The 17,608-nt window shown below is 38.1% G+C and overlaps 1 protein-coding gene across 3 annotated transcripts in view; it reads left to right on the top strand.

Annotated features, from left to right (window-relative positions):
* Positions 1-17,608, top strand: part of lrp8 (low density lipoprotein receptor-related protein 8, apolipoprotein e receptor) — a 128,544-nt gene that overhangs the window by 68,497 nt on the left and 42,439 nt on the right. For all 3 annotated transcript variants that reach the window (XM_088425158.1, XM_088425159.1, XM_088425157.1), the window contains exon 4: positions 7,584-7,712. In XM_088425158.1, coding sequence (XP_088281284.1) covers positions 7,584-7,712 — 129 coding nt within the window. The remainder of the gene's footprint in view (positions 1-7,583; positions 7,713-17,608) is intronic.

Genomic DNA, 17,608 nt, shown 5'->3' with positions numbered 1-17,608 from the left:
TTCATCTGCCAGACTCCAGCGTGTCTATTTTTGCCTCTGCGATGTCAAGCACCGCACTTTGATTTTTATGATAATCGGGGAATTGTGTTTCGATTGGCTGGAAGTCAACTTGGTCCATCCCACAACAGCACACATGGGTGCAAACATCGCAATACACCCTTTCCTATACTGCAAAATACCAAAATAAATAACCAAAACTAAGGAAACCACCCATGCACAGAGTCTGCGCTTTGCACTTAATTTGCGCTGGGAACAAAAATATAGCCCCTCCAACACCCCTCACATAAGTAGAGTTTGAGACCCCCGCTATAGCATTTATTGTATTTTTATGTCTCGGTTGCAGCTGATTAATTGATAGATTATGTTTTTATTACTATATTCTGAATTTTCTGAAAGAACAGTTTAAATATGTAATTATTAGCTTCGATATTAATTTAACGGATGAAATTGTTGTACACGTGGGACGAGGTAATCACTGAAACTTGAAACCTGCTCTTCTACTATAGGTTCCTCACATCCATGTGTAGCAGAGGGGCTTTACCATTCATGTCTGTGGTTGCACTACTTAATTATTTCTAAATATAATCAGGAAGCAACCAGTGAGTTGTGTTGTCTGATGGTTTCAATTTCATGCATGAGTCTGTGGCAAGAATAATTTCCCAGGTGGCCATTCTGCCACTCTCTTTTTTTTCTATTGGTCGCCCTGTCTTCCTCTTTCACTGTATCAGCATTGTCTTGTGGCACAAGATCAACGACAAACGAAATTTAGGGGAAATGCTTTATGTTGGCTGTATCAAACTCTTGTGCTGACTCCATTAACACTTTAGTTATACATTTTATGACAAATGATACATATCCAAATTTTAATTAGATATCTTGGTTTGAGAGGTAATCTCGTACCAGTTGCACATCGTTTCAAAGACTTTTGACTTCAACTGTGTGGTGCTCTTTTACATCTAAAGTGACTGAATCCCGACAGGTATGCATTTGGATGCGTTTGCGAATGTGATCTCTAACTCATAAATTATGGATGATACAGTAATGATTTCTGTGTCACAGAAAAGACAAACAATAAAGGTCTCTCTCCTTGTCCCCCTCACTCTCATTCTCTCACTCTCATCGGTCTCTTTTACACACATTCTCTTGTGAACTCATCATTTCAGGCTTTCATCTGCACTTTTCCGCACTTGTCGGATTCATCTCCTGGGTAATAATGATAATTTGTACTAAGAGCTTTTATCATACCTGCTATATAGCAATACTGAAAAAATATTGGTATCTATTCTGATTTCATCTTTATTATGCATAGTTAATTACAGCAACATTGCTACATAAAAAAAAAAATCTTTTACAGGTGCACATGTAAGTATTCATTAGTGTGCTAAGAATTGTAGTCAGCTAATCATTATAGAGCTCTGAGAGGTTTATGTGTGTGTGGCCTCATGGTGGATATTAGAAGGACAGAAATCTTTTGAATGAGCTCCACTATGTTCTGGACACATTCATTTTGTATGATTCATCATGTGACTTAGAGCATTACAAAACTAAAAACTGTATTCTGTATGCAAAGGTGAATGGTAAATACTGTTTATACAGCACAGTTCAACACACTCATAAAACATTACATTCATTTCTATTCAAGTTCCTTTTTTCTTTTTTTAAAGACCATCAAAATTATCACTACAGCTAAAACAAACATTTTCTTATAGAAAAATATCAGTTATTAAGAAGCAATATGAGAAACTGTTTTGGTCGTTAGTGTTGTCAGAAAAGCTCAAATGTGAATTTGCTGTCATCTTTTTCTTTTCAGCATCTGCTGTCTCATACTGCAGCACTGATTTATCCACCTCACTGCACGACTAGCCCTCAAAACGCCAAGTAATGCATCTAGTCATGAACCATGATTGGATATTAAAGCTTGCTAGACTGTTATTGGGGTTGCTCATGTATGTAATCCCAACCACCTGGCATGTTGCTTTGCTTATTGCAGACCTGTCAAGTCGTACAGATTTCCCGTAAGTCTTACGGATTTCTTGATAATTGACAATCTTATGGCCACAAAGTACAAGAATTGAAGTGACAATAATATTGTCACTTCAATTCTTCTAGTTAGTTCCTCAGCTGGTCTGCATTGTATTTGCCATATGTGCGTTTTCCTCTTGATTTAATTAAGCATATAGTATTTAACTTGAATCAATTCTCTGAGTTTTTTTTTTCTGTTGGCTTTTGTTCAGTTTTTTTTTTTCACCTTTGGCTATTTTTGCTTATACAGTAAAACTCCTGTACAGCAAAACCTGCATCTACAAAAAATAAATAAATAATCCCCCAGTGTGAAATAATCTTCATGAATTGAGCCATTCCCTTTTTCTTACGGCCCCCCACGAGGAAAAATCCCACTGTTGTATAATACAAAATGTTTTTCTTTGCTTTTGCCTAGCTTTGAAATTCACTATGGCGAAAACCAGCCTGCAGCAAAAGTCTAGCTTGGTTTATGGTGACGCGCAGGCACGCGTTTTAGGTTTAGATTCGGTTTCCCCCGCAGTCAGACGAAATTCTCCTATGCTCTAGGTGGCAGTCAATGGAGTTTACAGCATACAAACAACACCACTCAATAACAGGTAGATTATCCTAGTAGATTCAACCAATCTAAATTCTTCCAAGTGTTTTTTAATAGACTTCTCATCTCTTCCCAATGTGGCGCTCATCAGGAATTGTTTACGGTATTTAGATCACGGTAGTCCTTTTCAGCTGAATCATAAAGGGATTTGTACCGGCACACTTTCATAAGCAATAGTTTGTTTGCCATGTTTCATGGGCACTCCGCGCAGAAGGGCATGGTTGCCGAGATAATGTCATTTGAGCTCGCGAGCGCGCCAAGCTTAAACCAAGCTCAACATTTGAAGACAGGATAAAAGTAATAAAGATGAAAGATGGATGAAGCAAAGTGAAAGGCATTGTGCAAGGAATTGATGTATGTATGAAAGTGAATGTTTATTGTAGATTTGGCAGTTTCTTTTTTTTTTTGGATGGTTTTGGTTTTAACTCCAGTCAGATTGTAGATTGCACTTTATTTTTATGTTTACTTTCGAGACAAAGATTGCTATATGGAAAAATCCCTTTTAGTCAAAAATTTCTGGCTGCAAATGTAATTTCTTTCTAGAGGAGTTCTACTGTAAATAATATAGTTTTGATAATAGGTTCTCTTATATGTCTCAGTGATTATGAGATTGCTCCTCAGTTTTAACATTACATATCTTGTCTTGTCTGTATTGTATAGGTTGAAGATTTTTTTTTTTTTAATGTTTATAATTTACATAGTACAGCAATGTCCCAATTTCATTGACATTGGGGTTGTATACATCCATTACGTCATTAGCAACTCGTCAACCTTAACCTTGTTTTCATCACATTAGTATTTGGTGATAGGTATCATGTACTTGGGATAATTCAGATAGATTTGCTGGTTGCCAAGATCCTAAATGTAAATCACTGGTGAATCGCATCACAATGTTACAACTATAACAACTATCAAAATTGTCATGTTCACACCAATCCCTCATCTTTCACAAAAAAATGTACCACTTGTGTATTAATATAGTTGCTTCCTTCAAATGTTAGAAACATTAATTGTAAAGGTGCTACAGGGACTACTTGACCCAGACATATTTTGTTTCCCTACTCAATGTAATTTGTCCTGAGAATTTTCAAGACCTGCAATGCTTTTTTTGAAAAGAATCCAGAGAGGAAATACACTCTCTGTAGATTTCACCTGTCAAGATTCTCTTGTTATCTTTAATTAGTTGAGAAGTAGCAAAATCTTCTATGAGATTGTGGTGCTGCAGTCTTGTTCTCACCCCGACCACCACCACCCCTGCTCCCCAGGGGGCACTGACAGGCCCATGGTGTAACTGCTAAAAATGTTTTCACATTTTTCATCTCCACCCTTCCATCAACCCAGCCTTGAGCTACAAACAAGTTCTATAGCTGTAATATTTGATGGAAGAAGGACATTTATTGTATGTCTTTATTAGCCCTACACCGCATTCACCGACTTATGATTCTTGATGTTTTTTTTTTCCTAGTGATAATACTCTACTTGTCAGTTTCCCTCCATCGTTTTTCTTCCATATACTGCTACTTGTCTGTTCAGTCATTTTTCTTTTTCTCTCATTTCCCGTGAGTTTAATCACTGCACACTCAGGCGCACACTCCCCATCTCGTTCAAACAGAACAGTAATAATTGCAGATCAGTGTTCCGATGAAAGCCACTAATCAACACTAACCTTAATTTAAAATGTAATCTGATATTAGCCATGTGCACTTTGGGTAAATTGGATTTCACATTTGAAGGACAACGTGAGGATTGAGCTGGTGAAACAGTGACAACCACCGTAAGACTGTTGGTTGCTCTGGACTGGCAGCTCAAGGACACATCCACTAATATTATACATGCACAAACCTTTCCTTCAACGCCCTGATCTCCACCCGCAGGATGTGACTGCCACTGTGAAAGCGGCAGGACCTGGCTGCTACCAGCAACGGCTGGGTCTCGGCCATCCTTCCCCCACTGTCCCTCCCCCAGCCATCTTCATGTTGTTTGAGATATGTGGTAATGTTTTTTTGTTGCTGCATTTGCAAGGATTTTTTTTTCCAGGCTTTTGCCGTGCCCTTGGTTGGGGCATGGCCGAAACCTTTTTTTTTTTTCTTCACTGTCATGCTCCCCTCCTCTCCTTTCCTTTTTTTTTTGTAGTCTTGCATTCTGATATAAATCCAAATCCAATATCCAAAAAAACATGTGCGGGTGGTTAATACTTTAAATGGATACTTTAAAATGGCTGTTGACTAATCAAGAATGTTTCTCACATCTTATCCTAAGTCATTTGTTTCTCACTGGTGACATCAAACAGGAGAAGAAGTAGAACATAAATGGATGAATGATTAGAAAGTGAAAGCTATTGTGTCTGTATCAAATGTACGGAGACACAACCTATTTTGTTATGCACCCTCGAAAAGTGACATTTACCAAAAGGCTCACATTTTACAAAAAAATAGCACCACACATAAACTGTGCAGTACTCACAAATTTGAATACCCACCTCTACCAATCTTTGAAAGCAAAAGCAGGTTAATAATGAGATTAACATGCATCCAAACGATAATACGAGCCACTGCAGCACATCAAATTCTTTGACTTGCCAACTCTTTTGCAGGTGAACAATTGGCTGATCCATACATCTGTAGTCTTGCATTAATCATTGATGCTCATACGCTAGCACTCCTCAAGCCTCAAGCTCCCATGGCCCCTGTCTTCTTCTTCATAAAGATGAGTCTTCAAATGAAAACCTTTGTTCAAACTGCATGCACTGCAATTCCTGGCGATCGGTATTAGTGGTCTCTATTACGCAAAGAAGACACAGATTTCAAGTGCTTATTAGGAATTTTATAAAAACTGTTGGTGCACCTTATAATACGGTCAACATTATACTGAGCATAAACCATGGGTTTTTATTTTTTGGGGCCCAAAAAAAAAAATCACCATGTAAATTCTTCAAATTTAACCTGTGCATTTCAGTTATGAATGTATTTTTTTTTTTTTTTTGACAATTAAGATTTTTGTCACGCTGTTTGAAATTAACAAACTATATATGCTTGAATTTTACTGCATATGCTTGAATTTTGAATCTAGAAACTGTCTTTAAATAAACCAGACAATATTTTTTAAGGTTTTTAATTGCAATTTGATTAAAAAGATTAAGTTTGATATTTAATTGAATCATAACTATATTCCTTTAAACTCTTGATTCATCTTGGCAGTGATCTAATCAGTCTTTTAATATGATCAAGAGGTATTTTTTTCTTCTTCAGATAGTACTTTCCACAAAACATCTTTATTCTTAATCTTATTCTAGTCTATTAATAAAGTTTTACTGATATATCTGATTGTTTGGTAGACATTCCCTTGAGTGCAGCTCCATCTACTGGGTGTAAAACGCAACCCTAGCTACTATTGTAGCTTCTATTCTGTGTGCCTTATACTCCATCTTGCAGGCACTCAAATGTTAGAAGTACAACCAGGCGTACAGCACAGCGTACTAGTAATTTGGCATTTGTTTAAATGTTTGCTTAAAACCATATAAAATCATTGGTTTTTATGAAAGTAGTTACAAGTATTAGCGCAAAAATGTGTATGCAATGCTGTCTGGCCCCCCATGTGTCATGTGTTAAATTATCACAGTATATTCCTCACACGTGCCTTTGTTTTGACAATGTGTCTTACTGTGACAGAATGAGTGTCTAGGGCAACGTATATCACCTGCCAGCCTGAAACACACGCCTCATGTTAAATAAATTATCTCGGCATTAGTCTGTGAGGCTATGAACTGTCTAAATCAATCAGCGGTGAGGTTAGCTTAGATGCCAAGGAGGCTGCAAAAGAGCAGTTGCGATGTCATGCCGAAATGCTCCAATTCCCTCCTTCCTTGTGAAGGGAAATTAAGAAGGTAGTTAATCAAAAGTTCATTAGCATACAGCGCTGAGCTCAGTCCACCCCTCTACCCTGCACATTATAGTCACTTAAGCAGACCTTGTGAGGGGAATAACAAATCCCTACCACTTTTCATTGTGAATTTGTTGGCGTAAAATAGACTGCATTGGCCTTGAAGTGCTAAATTACTTTTTTGACCTCAGGACCAGAGCAACTTATTTAAAATCCGCTGCGTAAATTCCACATCACTCCCTGAAGATTGCAAATTTGCCATCTTCAGTCTTCTTGCTGCCTGCTGAGAAACAAATGAACATTTGTTTGTAAACATTAGAAAACAGATTTTTTGCAATAAAGCTCTAATTAATTACTTACCTTGTTACTCACTCACTCACTCACTCACTCACTCACTCACTCACTCACTCACTCACTCAGTCACTCACTCAGTGTTTATCATTGACTTGATCAACATTTATTTCTAATTGCAAAGTCCAATTTATTCTTTTAAGAGGGAAGTCAATGTCTGAATTGAAACTAATTTCACTGAAGTATTGTAAGATTCCAGAAGAGGGTTGAGTAGGCAGAAATTGTTCTCAAGTAGAGTGGGTCTTCTCAAGAGTGTTGATACTGTTGTTACAAATATGACGCAAGTCCTCCAAATAATTACCTCATTTGAGTTGGTGTGAATAACTAAATAAATCCGACTGGCACACAGCTGCTTTCGGTTTTCAGAAACAGTGAGATTAAAATGGACACACAAGTAACATGATTGTGGGCAGTAATCTATAATCGCTTTTAGTATGCAGCTACTGTATATTACAATATGAGGTTTGAGTCCTTTCGGTTTTGAGGGAATAGTACATGTGAGCTTGGGGGGGTAGTAGCATTGTAAAGCTTTCTTCACATTCAAATGAACGTTTTGGTCACTTCCTTTCGAAGAGACACATTTTCACACGTTGTCATTAAGCCACTATATTACACTTGTCAATTAGTGTGCTTATTCTGGTTTATTAGTTTCTGCCGCAAGCTAACCATTTGATTGACTAAATGTTTCTCTGCTTTCTTTCACCCACCTTCTGTCTCTCGCCATCACTCACAACAGGCCGGCAGACATGCCCACCAGAGAAGTTTGACTGCGGTGGGACGGCCAGCAAATGTGTGTCTCTGTCTTGGCGATGTGACGGAGAAAGAGACTGTGAGAATGGTGCAGATGAAGAACACTGTGCCGCAGGTGAGCTCATATACAGTAAATAAGCAATTCCGGTTGTCAAGAAGGCTATGGCAATGATTGAACAGTTCCTTGTTATTGTGCAAACCCTTATTTTCTCAAAGCGCATGATAATAATAATGATTATTATAATAATCTTTTACCCTGAAACTGAAATAGATGGGTGAAAAAAACTGCTTCAGGTAACATTCAAGTGTGCAGAGAAGAACTGAAGAAAGGAGATGAGGACAAATATCAGCATGTGGAAGTGTAGTGTTTCCAAGTACATAGATGTATACCATCTTGCCAGTGTATCCTGAGCTGTAAATATAGTGAATAGAAAAGGAACTTCTGATCAGTGCAAGCAACTTAGCTGAAGTAAAGAAACTATGCCCATCTCTCAATAGTAGCCAGGTATAGCTACCAATAGGTGGTATTTCAGATGGGAATGATATTTTTTAAAATCTAATGCAACTATGTCTTTGTGTCTTTAGATTTTAATGTGTCCACATTGTTCATAAATAATTAAATACATATAAAAGTTCACAATTAACTACAGTATCATATATGATTGATATTTTATATCATATCTATGCTATATATTGTGTTGATCTATTGGTGAACTGTAATTAATTTCAAATCTTTGAATTTGTTACTTTTGAAAAGGCAATTTGGTAAACAGGCGCAGGTTGCCGCAGTAAGACGCAGGTGGTGCATGCCATGTACATGTCAAGGTTTCCATCGTGCAACCAGAGCGGCCCCTCCATACCCCTTTAAATGTGTTGCACTATACTTGAATGGAAAGTCCAGATTTGGAAGAAAATGGACGGACACCCAATTTCATCTTAAAAGAGTCTGCAAGTAGACCTCCTCAGGCAGACAATGTCAAACTGGCCTGGGAGTAAGTCTTAGCTGTTGTGAATGAGTCCTCGGAAGGCACACTAAGAACTACATTCCCAGTGTAAACAGTTCAGTGATGGAAAACAAAGGGCCAAGGGCAAACTAGCGGAGCTCCGTCTGTGAAGAGCAATGGGCAACATATCTCCTGCGATTACATTTTATATACAGTTTAAATTTATTACGTAAATAAGCAGCTATAATTCTTAGTAAAACTTAGTATGTAACTGAACTTACTGAAATTGTGTCAAGTCAGTCACAAAAGTTAATTGTTAAAATATTGCTGATACAGCCCTACAATCAAATTTGCCATAATATCTTAGTCTGTTTATTGTTTAAAAAATTGTTCTGGCATTTAACAGATTTACCTACAATAAAATTCTCTTGAAAATTACTTAATTGCTCCTCAAATGAAATAATTGATCAGCAAAGTACCTCAAAGCCATTTTGCAAACAAATGTTGAATTATTTACGTGCATGCGTATATAAACTGAACGGAACTTCTTTCTTCCTGCAACTTTACCATCACAGAAACATGACTATTTTGCATCCCCTTGAGACACAAGAGGTAATGGTAGATAATATCAGATCATTTTTTTGCCTCATCTATATGACCTGTGTGAAAGGGAGAAAATCAAGCTGTAAAATAATTCATGAATGTCTGGATGATGATTGATTTTCTGCCATGTTTTGAGTGTGTACGTGAGTGTCTTGAGCCAACATTCAAACCTGTGAGAATCATTGTTTCATCTATCTTTTAAAAGTAAAAGTGATGGAAGGCAGTATGAGAGCCAGGGGAAATCACTTCAAAGCTCCCACATAAAAGTCCAGCATTATAATTATTACTTTCACGTTAAGGGTTTTTTTATTTTATTTTTTTCGTAAGATCAAAACTACATTGAATTGCCAGTTCAATTATTGTGATATATATATATTTTTTTAAATAAGGAAACATTTGAAAATCTTTGGGAGTGTTTCAAAACGTATCTCCATGTTTGGTCTGTCGGTATATTTTGGTTTAGCTGGTGGGCTAGCTATACGTTGCTATCTCTGCACCATGGTCCATATGTGTATAGCATTAGCATATCTGCCCTAAAGTACATGTCCTTCAGATTTTCATTTTGGATGCTCAGGCTTGCATCAGCATGCCAAGGCCATGCATTTTACACTTGTTCTGCATTGGTTTGGTTAATTTCCTGAAATTGAAATTACATTCCTCAAACTAAAAGATCATTTGACCAAACAATCCTACAGTTCTGCGTAGTGATGGGATGAAATGTGCTGAGGCTTTGAGGCTTGTGGGAGCGGCATGTCAACGAAGTGCGTATCTTTTACATGACTGCAACATTTTACGTGACTGCTTCAGGAATTGGTTCAATGGTTTAGTGGGCATTGCAAATGTAAAAGTGCTGCAAAATGCAATGACTAATGCCTTACATTTTGTGGATTTCGGGTTGCAACAACAATCTTGTTTTGAGTTTAGTCCCGTTTTGCAATGTAAGCTGGGCAAAAAAGGAGTGTTTGGCAACATTTTCATTTGATTGCTTTTAATAAGCAAGTAACAAAAATGTGGAAAAGCTATTTTAAAAAAAAAAAAAAAAAAAAAAAAACAATAACAAATGATTGCACATGTGTTTTTTCCCTATAGTAACAAGCACATTTTCATAATCCTTTTCTTAAACAAATAGCACTAGAGTTCTCAATACCTGATAGCTCCATATAGCAACTAAAACACCTTATAGCTTTGAACCAATTGGCTGTTAAAGCTTCAGTGTTTCATGAAGCATCATTTGGCCATCACTAGTTCTGCACAATAATACAGCTCATTAGCAAAAGCTCAAATCTCGCCCAAAACTGTTCACAGATACAACAATCTAGATCTCTATCCCATGTAAAGAATCAGCACCAACAAAATTATATTAAATGTATTGCATTAGTTAATTACATTAAAGTTACATTACTTTAATGTCATAGTATTTGCATCACATTACTAACTGTATAACAACATTTTAAACCAATTTTTAACCATCCCTATGTTGACAATATCCCCGTTTTTAATTGATCACTCATCAGCTGTTGGATAATAAAAAGAAAGAAAGAAAGACCAATAAAAAGAATTGGCCAGGCAATACGTTTCACATTTCCCAGTGGTTAATATCTGCCTTGCCGTTTTGAGGTTGAGATCTTTTCTTTGTGAACTCTTAACTAATCTTGTAATTTGAAGCATTCTTAATTGAAAGCAGGCTATCCAAATCCAAAAGGACATCCACAAGTGATTCAATTAAGAAGTTAATTTAATTGCATATGTCCACAGACTTGTCAGTGAATCGCCCTAAATGTTAATTGTAGGTGCGTGATTTGTGTTTTGCAATTGTGAAAGAAACTAATTATTACAAGATGAGTCTTTGGAATGACTTTTATTTGTTTCGCCTCACATTGCACGCTCTCTTTGTCTAATGGAGAAAATGTCCACATTATGTTTCATTTATTGCGTTTTAGAAATAGGGAAAGTTTTAGAGAGTTGTAACTTACTGAGTACAAATATTCACGACCATGCACAAAGGCACTTTTACTTTGCTCAGTAATGACTCTCCATATCGTTTGTCTTTTTTTATCTGCATAATGGTGATTTGAGCCATTTATCCCAAGCCAATTTATGCAGGTCTCATTGTTAAAAGGATGTGCCAAAATGTTTTCATGATCAATGTCTGAAGCAGCATGATAAACCACCTGGTTAGATCGTTTTTCTTCCTAAATCAAATATCACAACCGAAAATGTGAAGTTCTATTCATGTCTATCTGGCAGTACGTGGGAAATCTGGTGTGTCAGAGCCTCCTGCCCAAAGTAGATAGGTGTATATTGTATCAGCTACATATGTCAATACCAAACCAAATTTCACTAAGCTTCAGTCCGAGACAGCGATGCACATCTGCCTGGATTTGTACTGAAATAGTCAAGGAGAACGGTTTATTTGCTGTATGTTAGGGACATTCACAGTTTTTCCTTTTGTTTGTTTGACTTTGAATTATTTGTCTGCAGTGACTGTGTGCTTGTAAGTAGGTTTGGCTCTGGGAGAAAGTGGGCTAAACAGAAACGTAGAGACCGCCAGGCACAGGTAGAAGATTGTAGTCTGAGAAACTCCCGTTGGCCCTGGGGACCTGTTGCTCTTTTAACATCACTTGTGCTGCAATGTTACATTACAACTAGCCGCTACAGCAGGATCAATGCGAGACGGGGATATACTGGTGTTTTAAGGCATGGCAGTGAAGTGCTCTAGTCTGTGTGTGTGTACATGTGTGCATTTGCTTGCATGTGTTCGCGTGTGTGCGTGTGAGTGTGTGTGTGTGCGTGTGCATGTGTGTGCATGTGTGTCATTCTAGAAAGTAGCAGAGGGTGGGCAGAAAATAAATGATGCAAACTATACTCACATGAAAATAATGCCCCTTGGTGCATTGTAAATGAATCCTCTACTCTATCATTTAATAGCAGACCAAAGAGAAGCAAGAAGAGTCCACCCACATGAAAAATTACTGGTGCAGGATTTAGCTACTTTATTCTGTAGAGGTATCTGTAGCCTCTTATGTTGATGTTTTTTTCTTCTTCTATTACATCCTCCTTCATTTACAATCCTTTGACTGCTCTCACTGGGTGCGTAGGCGGAATGTAATGCAGCAAGGATCACAAGCAAGCTCATATGCACCCAAAGGCTGATGCACTTTTCTTTTAGGTTCAAACAGACTCAATCTGCCCAATGATACCATGCAATCATTCGATTCATCTGCTTCGGAGTCAGAGGTAAAAGCAGGGATGACACAGCCTTTTCTTCTTCCAGAACAGACACAAAAGGCAGTCGAAACAGAACGGGGTTTCTCTGGGTACTATGTGGTTAATCCATCCATCTATTCATCAGTCCATCCATCCATCCATCCATCCATCCATCCATCCATCCATCCATCTATCCATCCATCCATCCATCCATTGGTTTTGCACTGCTTATCTGGGGTTGGTTTGAAGAGGCAGCAGCTATAGCGGGTAAGCCCAGATTTCACTCCCCCTCACACACACTTCATCCAATCCTTGCAGGTTGATCCCAAAGTGTCCTTCTGTCAGCCGAGATACATAAGTCCCTTGTAATGTGTCCAACGTTAAATGTCTAACCTCTGACACCTCACCAAGGAGATCTTCAGGAGCATCTTAACCAGATGCCTGAGCCACCTTGTCTGGCTCCTCTCAGTGCAGAGGAGTGGCTCTACTCTGACCTCCTCCTGGATGACCATCTCACTTTTTCTCTTAAATACAGAGTGGACGCCCTTCAGATTCCAACTGCTTGAATCCACAGTTTTGTTTATCTCAGTCGTGATCCATAACTCATTACTATAGGTGGTCAGAAATGTAGAGAAACCAGTAAATGAAGCACATTGTCTTTGGGATCAGCTTCTACTTTGCCACGACAGACCGATGCAGCTTTCGCAACATAGGAGCTGTACTAATCCACTTGTCAATCTCCCATTCCAACCTGTCCTTGACTGTGAAGAAGTGTTCAAGGTAAATAAACTCCTCCACTTGGGCCAGGACCTCATTCCCATGGACTGGGCACTTCACTGTTTTCCAACTGAGGACTATGGGCACCAATTTTGCTCATTTTCATTCCAATTGATTCATACTCAGCATCAGATTAGATTAGGCCCCTTTAGCACATGATTGGATAGATGTCTTGAGCTCGGCTGTCATATTGCTTTCCTTGCTTTGCATTCTTATCTTTGCATTCTTATCAGTCTGCACTCTAGCACACATAATCTATTTGGAAGCAGTTAAGACATTCTTCTGCTTCCAGAGTAAGGCTCCTTACCTGTGTATCTAGCTTTCTGGCATACAGCAAATAATTCAACCCTTTGCGGCAGCAAACCACTCTGCTGAGAGTTGGAGATCACGTTCTTCACTAAGCCAACTATATCATGCAATTTGCAAAAGCAGAGATGTAACCGTGAGGGCACCAAACCAGACTTCCTCAATGCCTGGCTGCACCTAGAAGTTCTCTCCATAAAGGTTAGGAGTAGACTCTTGTGACAAAGGGCAAACTTGGTGGAGTCCAAACCTCACTGGAAATCTGTAAAAAACTCTAACATTGGTTCATACAGGAACCAAATAGCCTGCATCAGAGGGTTTGTTACTTTGTATTCCCAAAGCACTTTGACAGAATTCCCTAAGGGAAACTTAAAAAGTTCCATTGTATACGTTTATGCTTGTCTTTTATGATTAAGCGATGTTGCCCAAGTAGTCCCTTACACATCCACACCTCAGGTTTATTGGTGATTTTACGGGTCAGTTAGAAGTCGAAGAGGATGTGCAGCCAGTATGAAAGCGCCATTCATGGATTTGGCAGCCAGTGAAGATGAAACTGCTTTGCTCTCCTTATCATCCGTTTTTGTCTTACCAAAAAAGCTAAACAAAAGCATGTGCTGTTCAGAGTGCACAAATTCCAATTAAATAAATAAATAAATAATGTTGATATTTGCTTTGTCTTTGGGCTGAGCTACATGGCTCAATTGTAAGGACATTTAAAGCTTTTGTTACATTCAGCCAAATTAATATGCTTTCTATTAGCAGACTTGCCTTGTTTTGTGCCTGGCTTTCCCATACTGGTTAAAATTTGAACACCCGAAACTGAGTCACTCTATAGTAAATTGTTTATAGTGACTCGTTATATTCCCTGATAATACAGCTCTCACTCTTTGATGAAAACCCACTAACTATAAAATTAATATGTTTTTTTAAGCACACAAATCCCATCAGCCATACAGCACCAAGAAGTTAAAGAGTTGGTCTTTGCATACAGCTGTTTACTGTCTAAGTGAGTCAACCGTCAGAATACTGCTGTGGTATGCCAGGTCCACTTTCTATATTACTTTTTTTTCAATTTCAATTGGAGAGGATCCCAAACTTCTGGCATCCTCAGTTTTTAGCATCTTTCTCCCTTGCCGTCTCTACAACGCTGTCTGCAAAAAAGGTCCGTGTAGAAAGCAGTGGCACAAACACGGTTCAGACAGCACTTCGAGTCGGACATTTTTAGTCAACCTATTTCGACTTACCTCACTCTGTCGCCACTTTTTCCCAAACGTACAGTTGTGCAAGAATCTTCCATGCATTAACATTCAAAAGCTTCAGAAGATGACTGCTTGAAAGGCACTAAAGGGCAATAAAGAACATGATCAGCACAGCACCAAGTTCAGCCTCCTTTTGTGTAGTATTGATTGACAAACTTGCCTTTTTTGAATTAGTATCAGAGGTCGAATGTCCATGTCCCTTTGTGTTACAATCAAGTGTGGCACTAAAGTTTCCGCACATCTATTTACAGTATCTGCTCTTATTCTTCTGATAAGGTAAATCTGTTACCTGGGAAGCTACTGAAAAACAGACTGTTGATCCCTTCTATGGATGCCCTTGCATGCAAGAAAAAAGGCATAAATAGTTAATAAAATAGATGAACATAATGCTTGTCTAGTCTGGTGCATGGGCCATTAGCCACTAAAACAACCCCAGGTGCTTCTCATTTTGTTTGTACATCTTACTTTGATAGGTGAATTGTATGTAATCAAACTGCTTTGTGGCGGAGCTCATCTGTTTGTTTGCTTTTCCGCAAGCACAAATGAAAACCGAAGGAAAACACACTACCTGTACATGGTTCATTTAACGACATGTTAAACTAAGGTTTGATGAATTTCACGCTCTGAAAACATGAAACCACATGTGCTTGGATGCGTATCTGAGTACTACTATAGACTAACATGTTTCACTTGCACCTGCATCGCACTGTTTGTGTGATGTTTTTTGCTCAGATTTTGTCCTTTCAAATGTGCGTGTCCCACACAGACCTGCTAAATATACAGTATAGTACGCCAGTGTATGAGTCAGTTGTCCTTGAAAGAAAAGGTTAATGAGCTTAGTCCTATTCCCCTGATTCATGTAGCTCTCTAATGGTTGGTCGACACAGGAAGAGATGTATAGAAAGTTGTGTAACCTCCATGCTGAGCAGGTTGCTGATGACCTCAGATAACTAATTGTATTCCGCTTTGGGAACCAAGGGGATAGATGGAATGGAATGTCCCCCAGAATCAGTCCCAGTTTTATTTCACTTGTGTCCTTTATTTTAACCTCAAGTTTAATAAAGTTAGAAGATAATGGCAAATTTAGTGAGAATTCCCATTAAATCAAAAATAAATGGCAAATATTTCAAAATGTGAATCATAGGTAGGTAAAACTGAGGACATGAAGATGTGAATTACTTTCAAAAATGAATTTCTCTTAACAGATTCAGAAAGTTTTGCATTTTCTTTGTAGCTAATCCTTTTTCCATTGCTATCTGATCACTTACTGTATCTTTACCGTTCTTTAATCTGCTTAACGTACATGCTTTCTGCCTCGCATGATTTTCGGAAGAGGTTGCTTGTTCCACTCACTAGCATTAAGTGGATCTACCTGCATGCGCTTCTCTGAGCACCCGTCTTTTCTAGTGCTCCCCCGCACCCGCTTGATTTTTTTGTGTCTATAATAACTGATGAAGTGAAAGGTCTTTGGCTTCAGGCCATACATAATAATGAATAGATAGTGCATGTGATAAGAGCTCCCTAAAACCTGTAGTACCTTGAAGATCACTTTCGAGGTTAGGGTGGGGGGAAAGCAAATATGTATTCCTCTATATCGGGGGTGTCAAATAAAGACATTTTTATCATGAGCCACATTGTAGTTATAGTTTCTGTCAGAGGGCCAGAATGACCATGAATTAAATACATTTTAAGTGTGTTCCTCGCACACCTTAGGCTGGTTTTGAAATCAGAGGCTGGTGAAAAACTTCTCAAATAAGAACTTGGGAAGAAGAAAACGGTTGTTTTATTTTAGCCATTTGAAGTTAACTTTAAGTTAAATCAGCATTTTGCGGGCCACACAAAATGATGTGGTGGGTCGGGCCGTGAGTTTCCCCAACCCCCGGACCGGTACCGGTCCGTGGATCAACTGGTACCGGGCCGCGTGGGCTTTGGAGATTACTTAGTTTAATAGTTCAAACATTTGTGCTTGATCTTTGATTTTTTGTCGCCGTCTCTGGCCGCTATTGAGATTACACCACATTTCTCTTCCTTGAAAAATGCAACAATTTGGTACCAGATTTGTTCAAAAGAATATTATAAAGCACTGATTTCAAAATTAAAGTTAAAAAAAATTAAGTTAATTGACTGAAGAATGCTACTATGAAATTTTAGCTCTAGTGTAAAATTGTGTGAATGTAAACTAAAACAAACACAGGAAGAATGTAGGCGTAGGCCTACAGCCTGAAATATTTGCCACCAGGAAATTAATCTGAATAATTCCATTAGAGAAGCAGTTCAAACTGTGCATTAGTATAACAGATATACAATATATAACATATCACTAATATTTCCATTAATTTTATGTCTGTTCTTTTTAATGCTTTTAAGAAGGTTGGCACATTGTAACTGAGGTCTTTATGTTTTTCATTTTTTATGTATTTAATCAAAGTATTTTATGTTGTAAACTCAATTTGGCCACAGTTGTTCATTGAGTTGCCTCACCTCAGACACACAAAGATTGAGAGCAATCTTCCAAAAAGATCCCATGCTCATTAACTACAATTATTCTCAAAAGTGTTCTACTCATTCAATTCTGGCCTCCATCTTCACTTCTAGCTCTGATAAGTTAACCATCTATCCTCATATTTTCTCTTATCAAGGACTATGTGCTTTTAAGAGGACAATGATTGCAAACTTCATTTAAGTTCAAGTGATCAAAGTTTTAAAAAAAAATGTTCTTGCGAGATATTTTGTGGTCATAAATCTTGGGACACATGGGCCCCTCCACACCTTGGGGAAGTGTACTTCACTTTTGTACTGTCAGATTTATGAATAACGGAGACCGGAGACAAAGAACACAACATGTCTTTAATGAAAGAAGGGGCACCAATCATAATAATGTTCATAAAGACCAAACCAAGTGTGCATCTCCACCTTTT

The sequence above is a fragment of the Hippichthys cyanospilos genome, chromosome 10, assembly GCF_059441005.1.
Source record: "Hippichthys cyanospilos isolate Australia breed blue-spotted pipefish chromosome 10, RoL_Hcya_1.0, whole genome shotgun sequence".
In the NCBI taxonomy this organism is placed as follows: Eukaryota; Metazoa; Chordata; class Actinopteri; order Syngnathiformes; family Syngnathidae; genus Hippichthys; species Hippichthys cyanospilos.
This window is presented reverse-complemented; position numbering and strand designations above follow the sequence as displayed.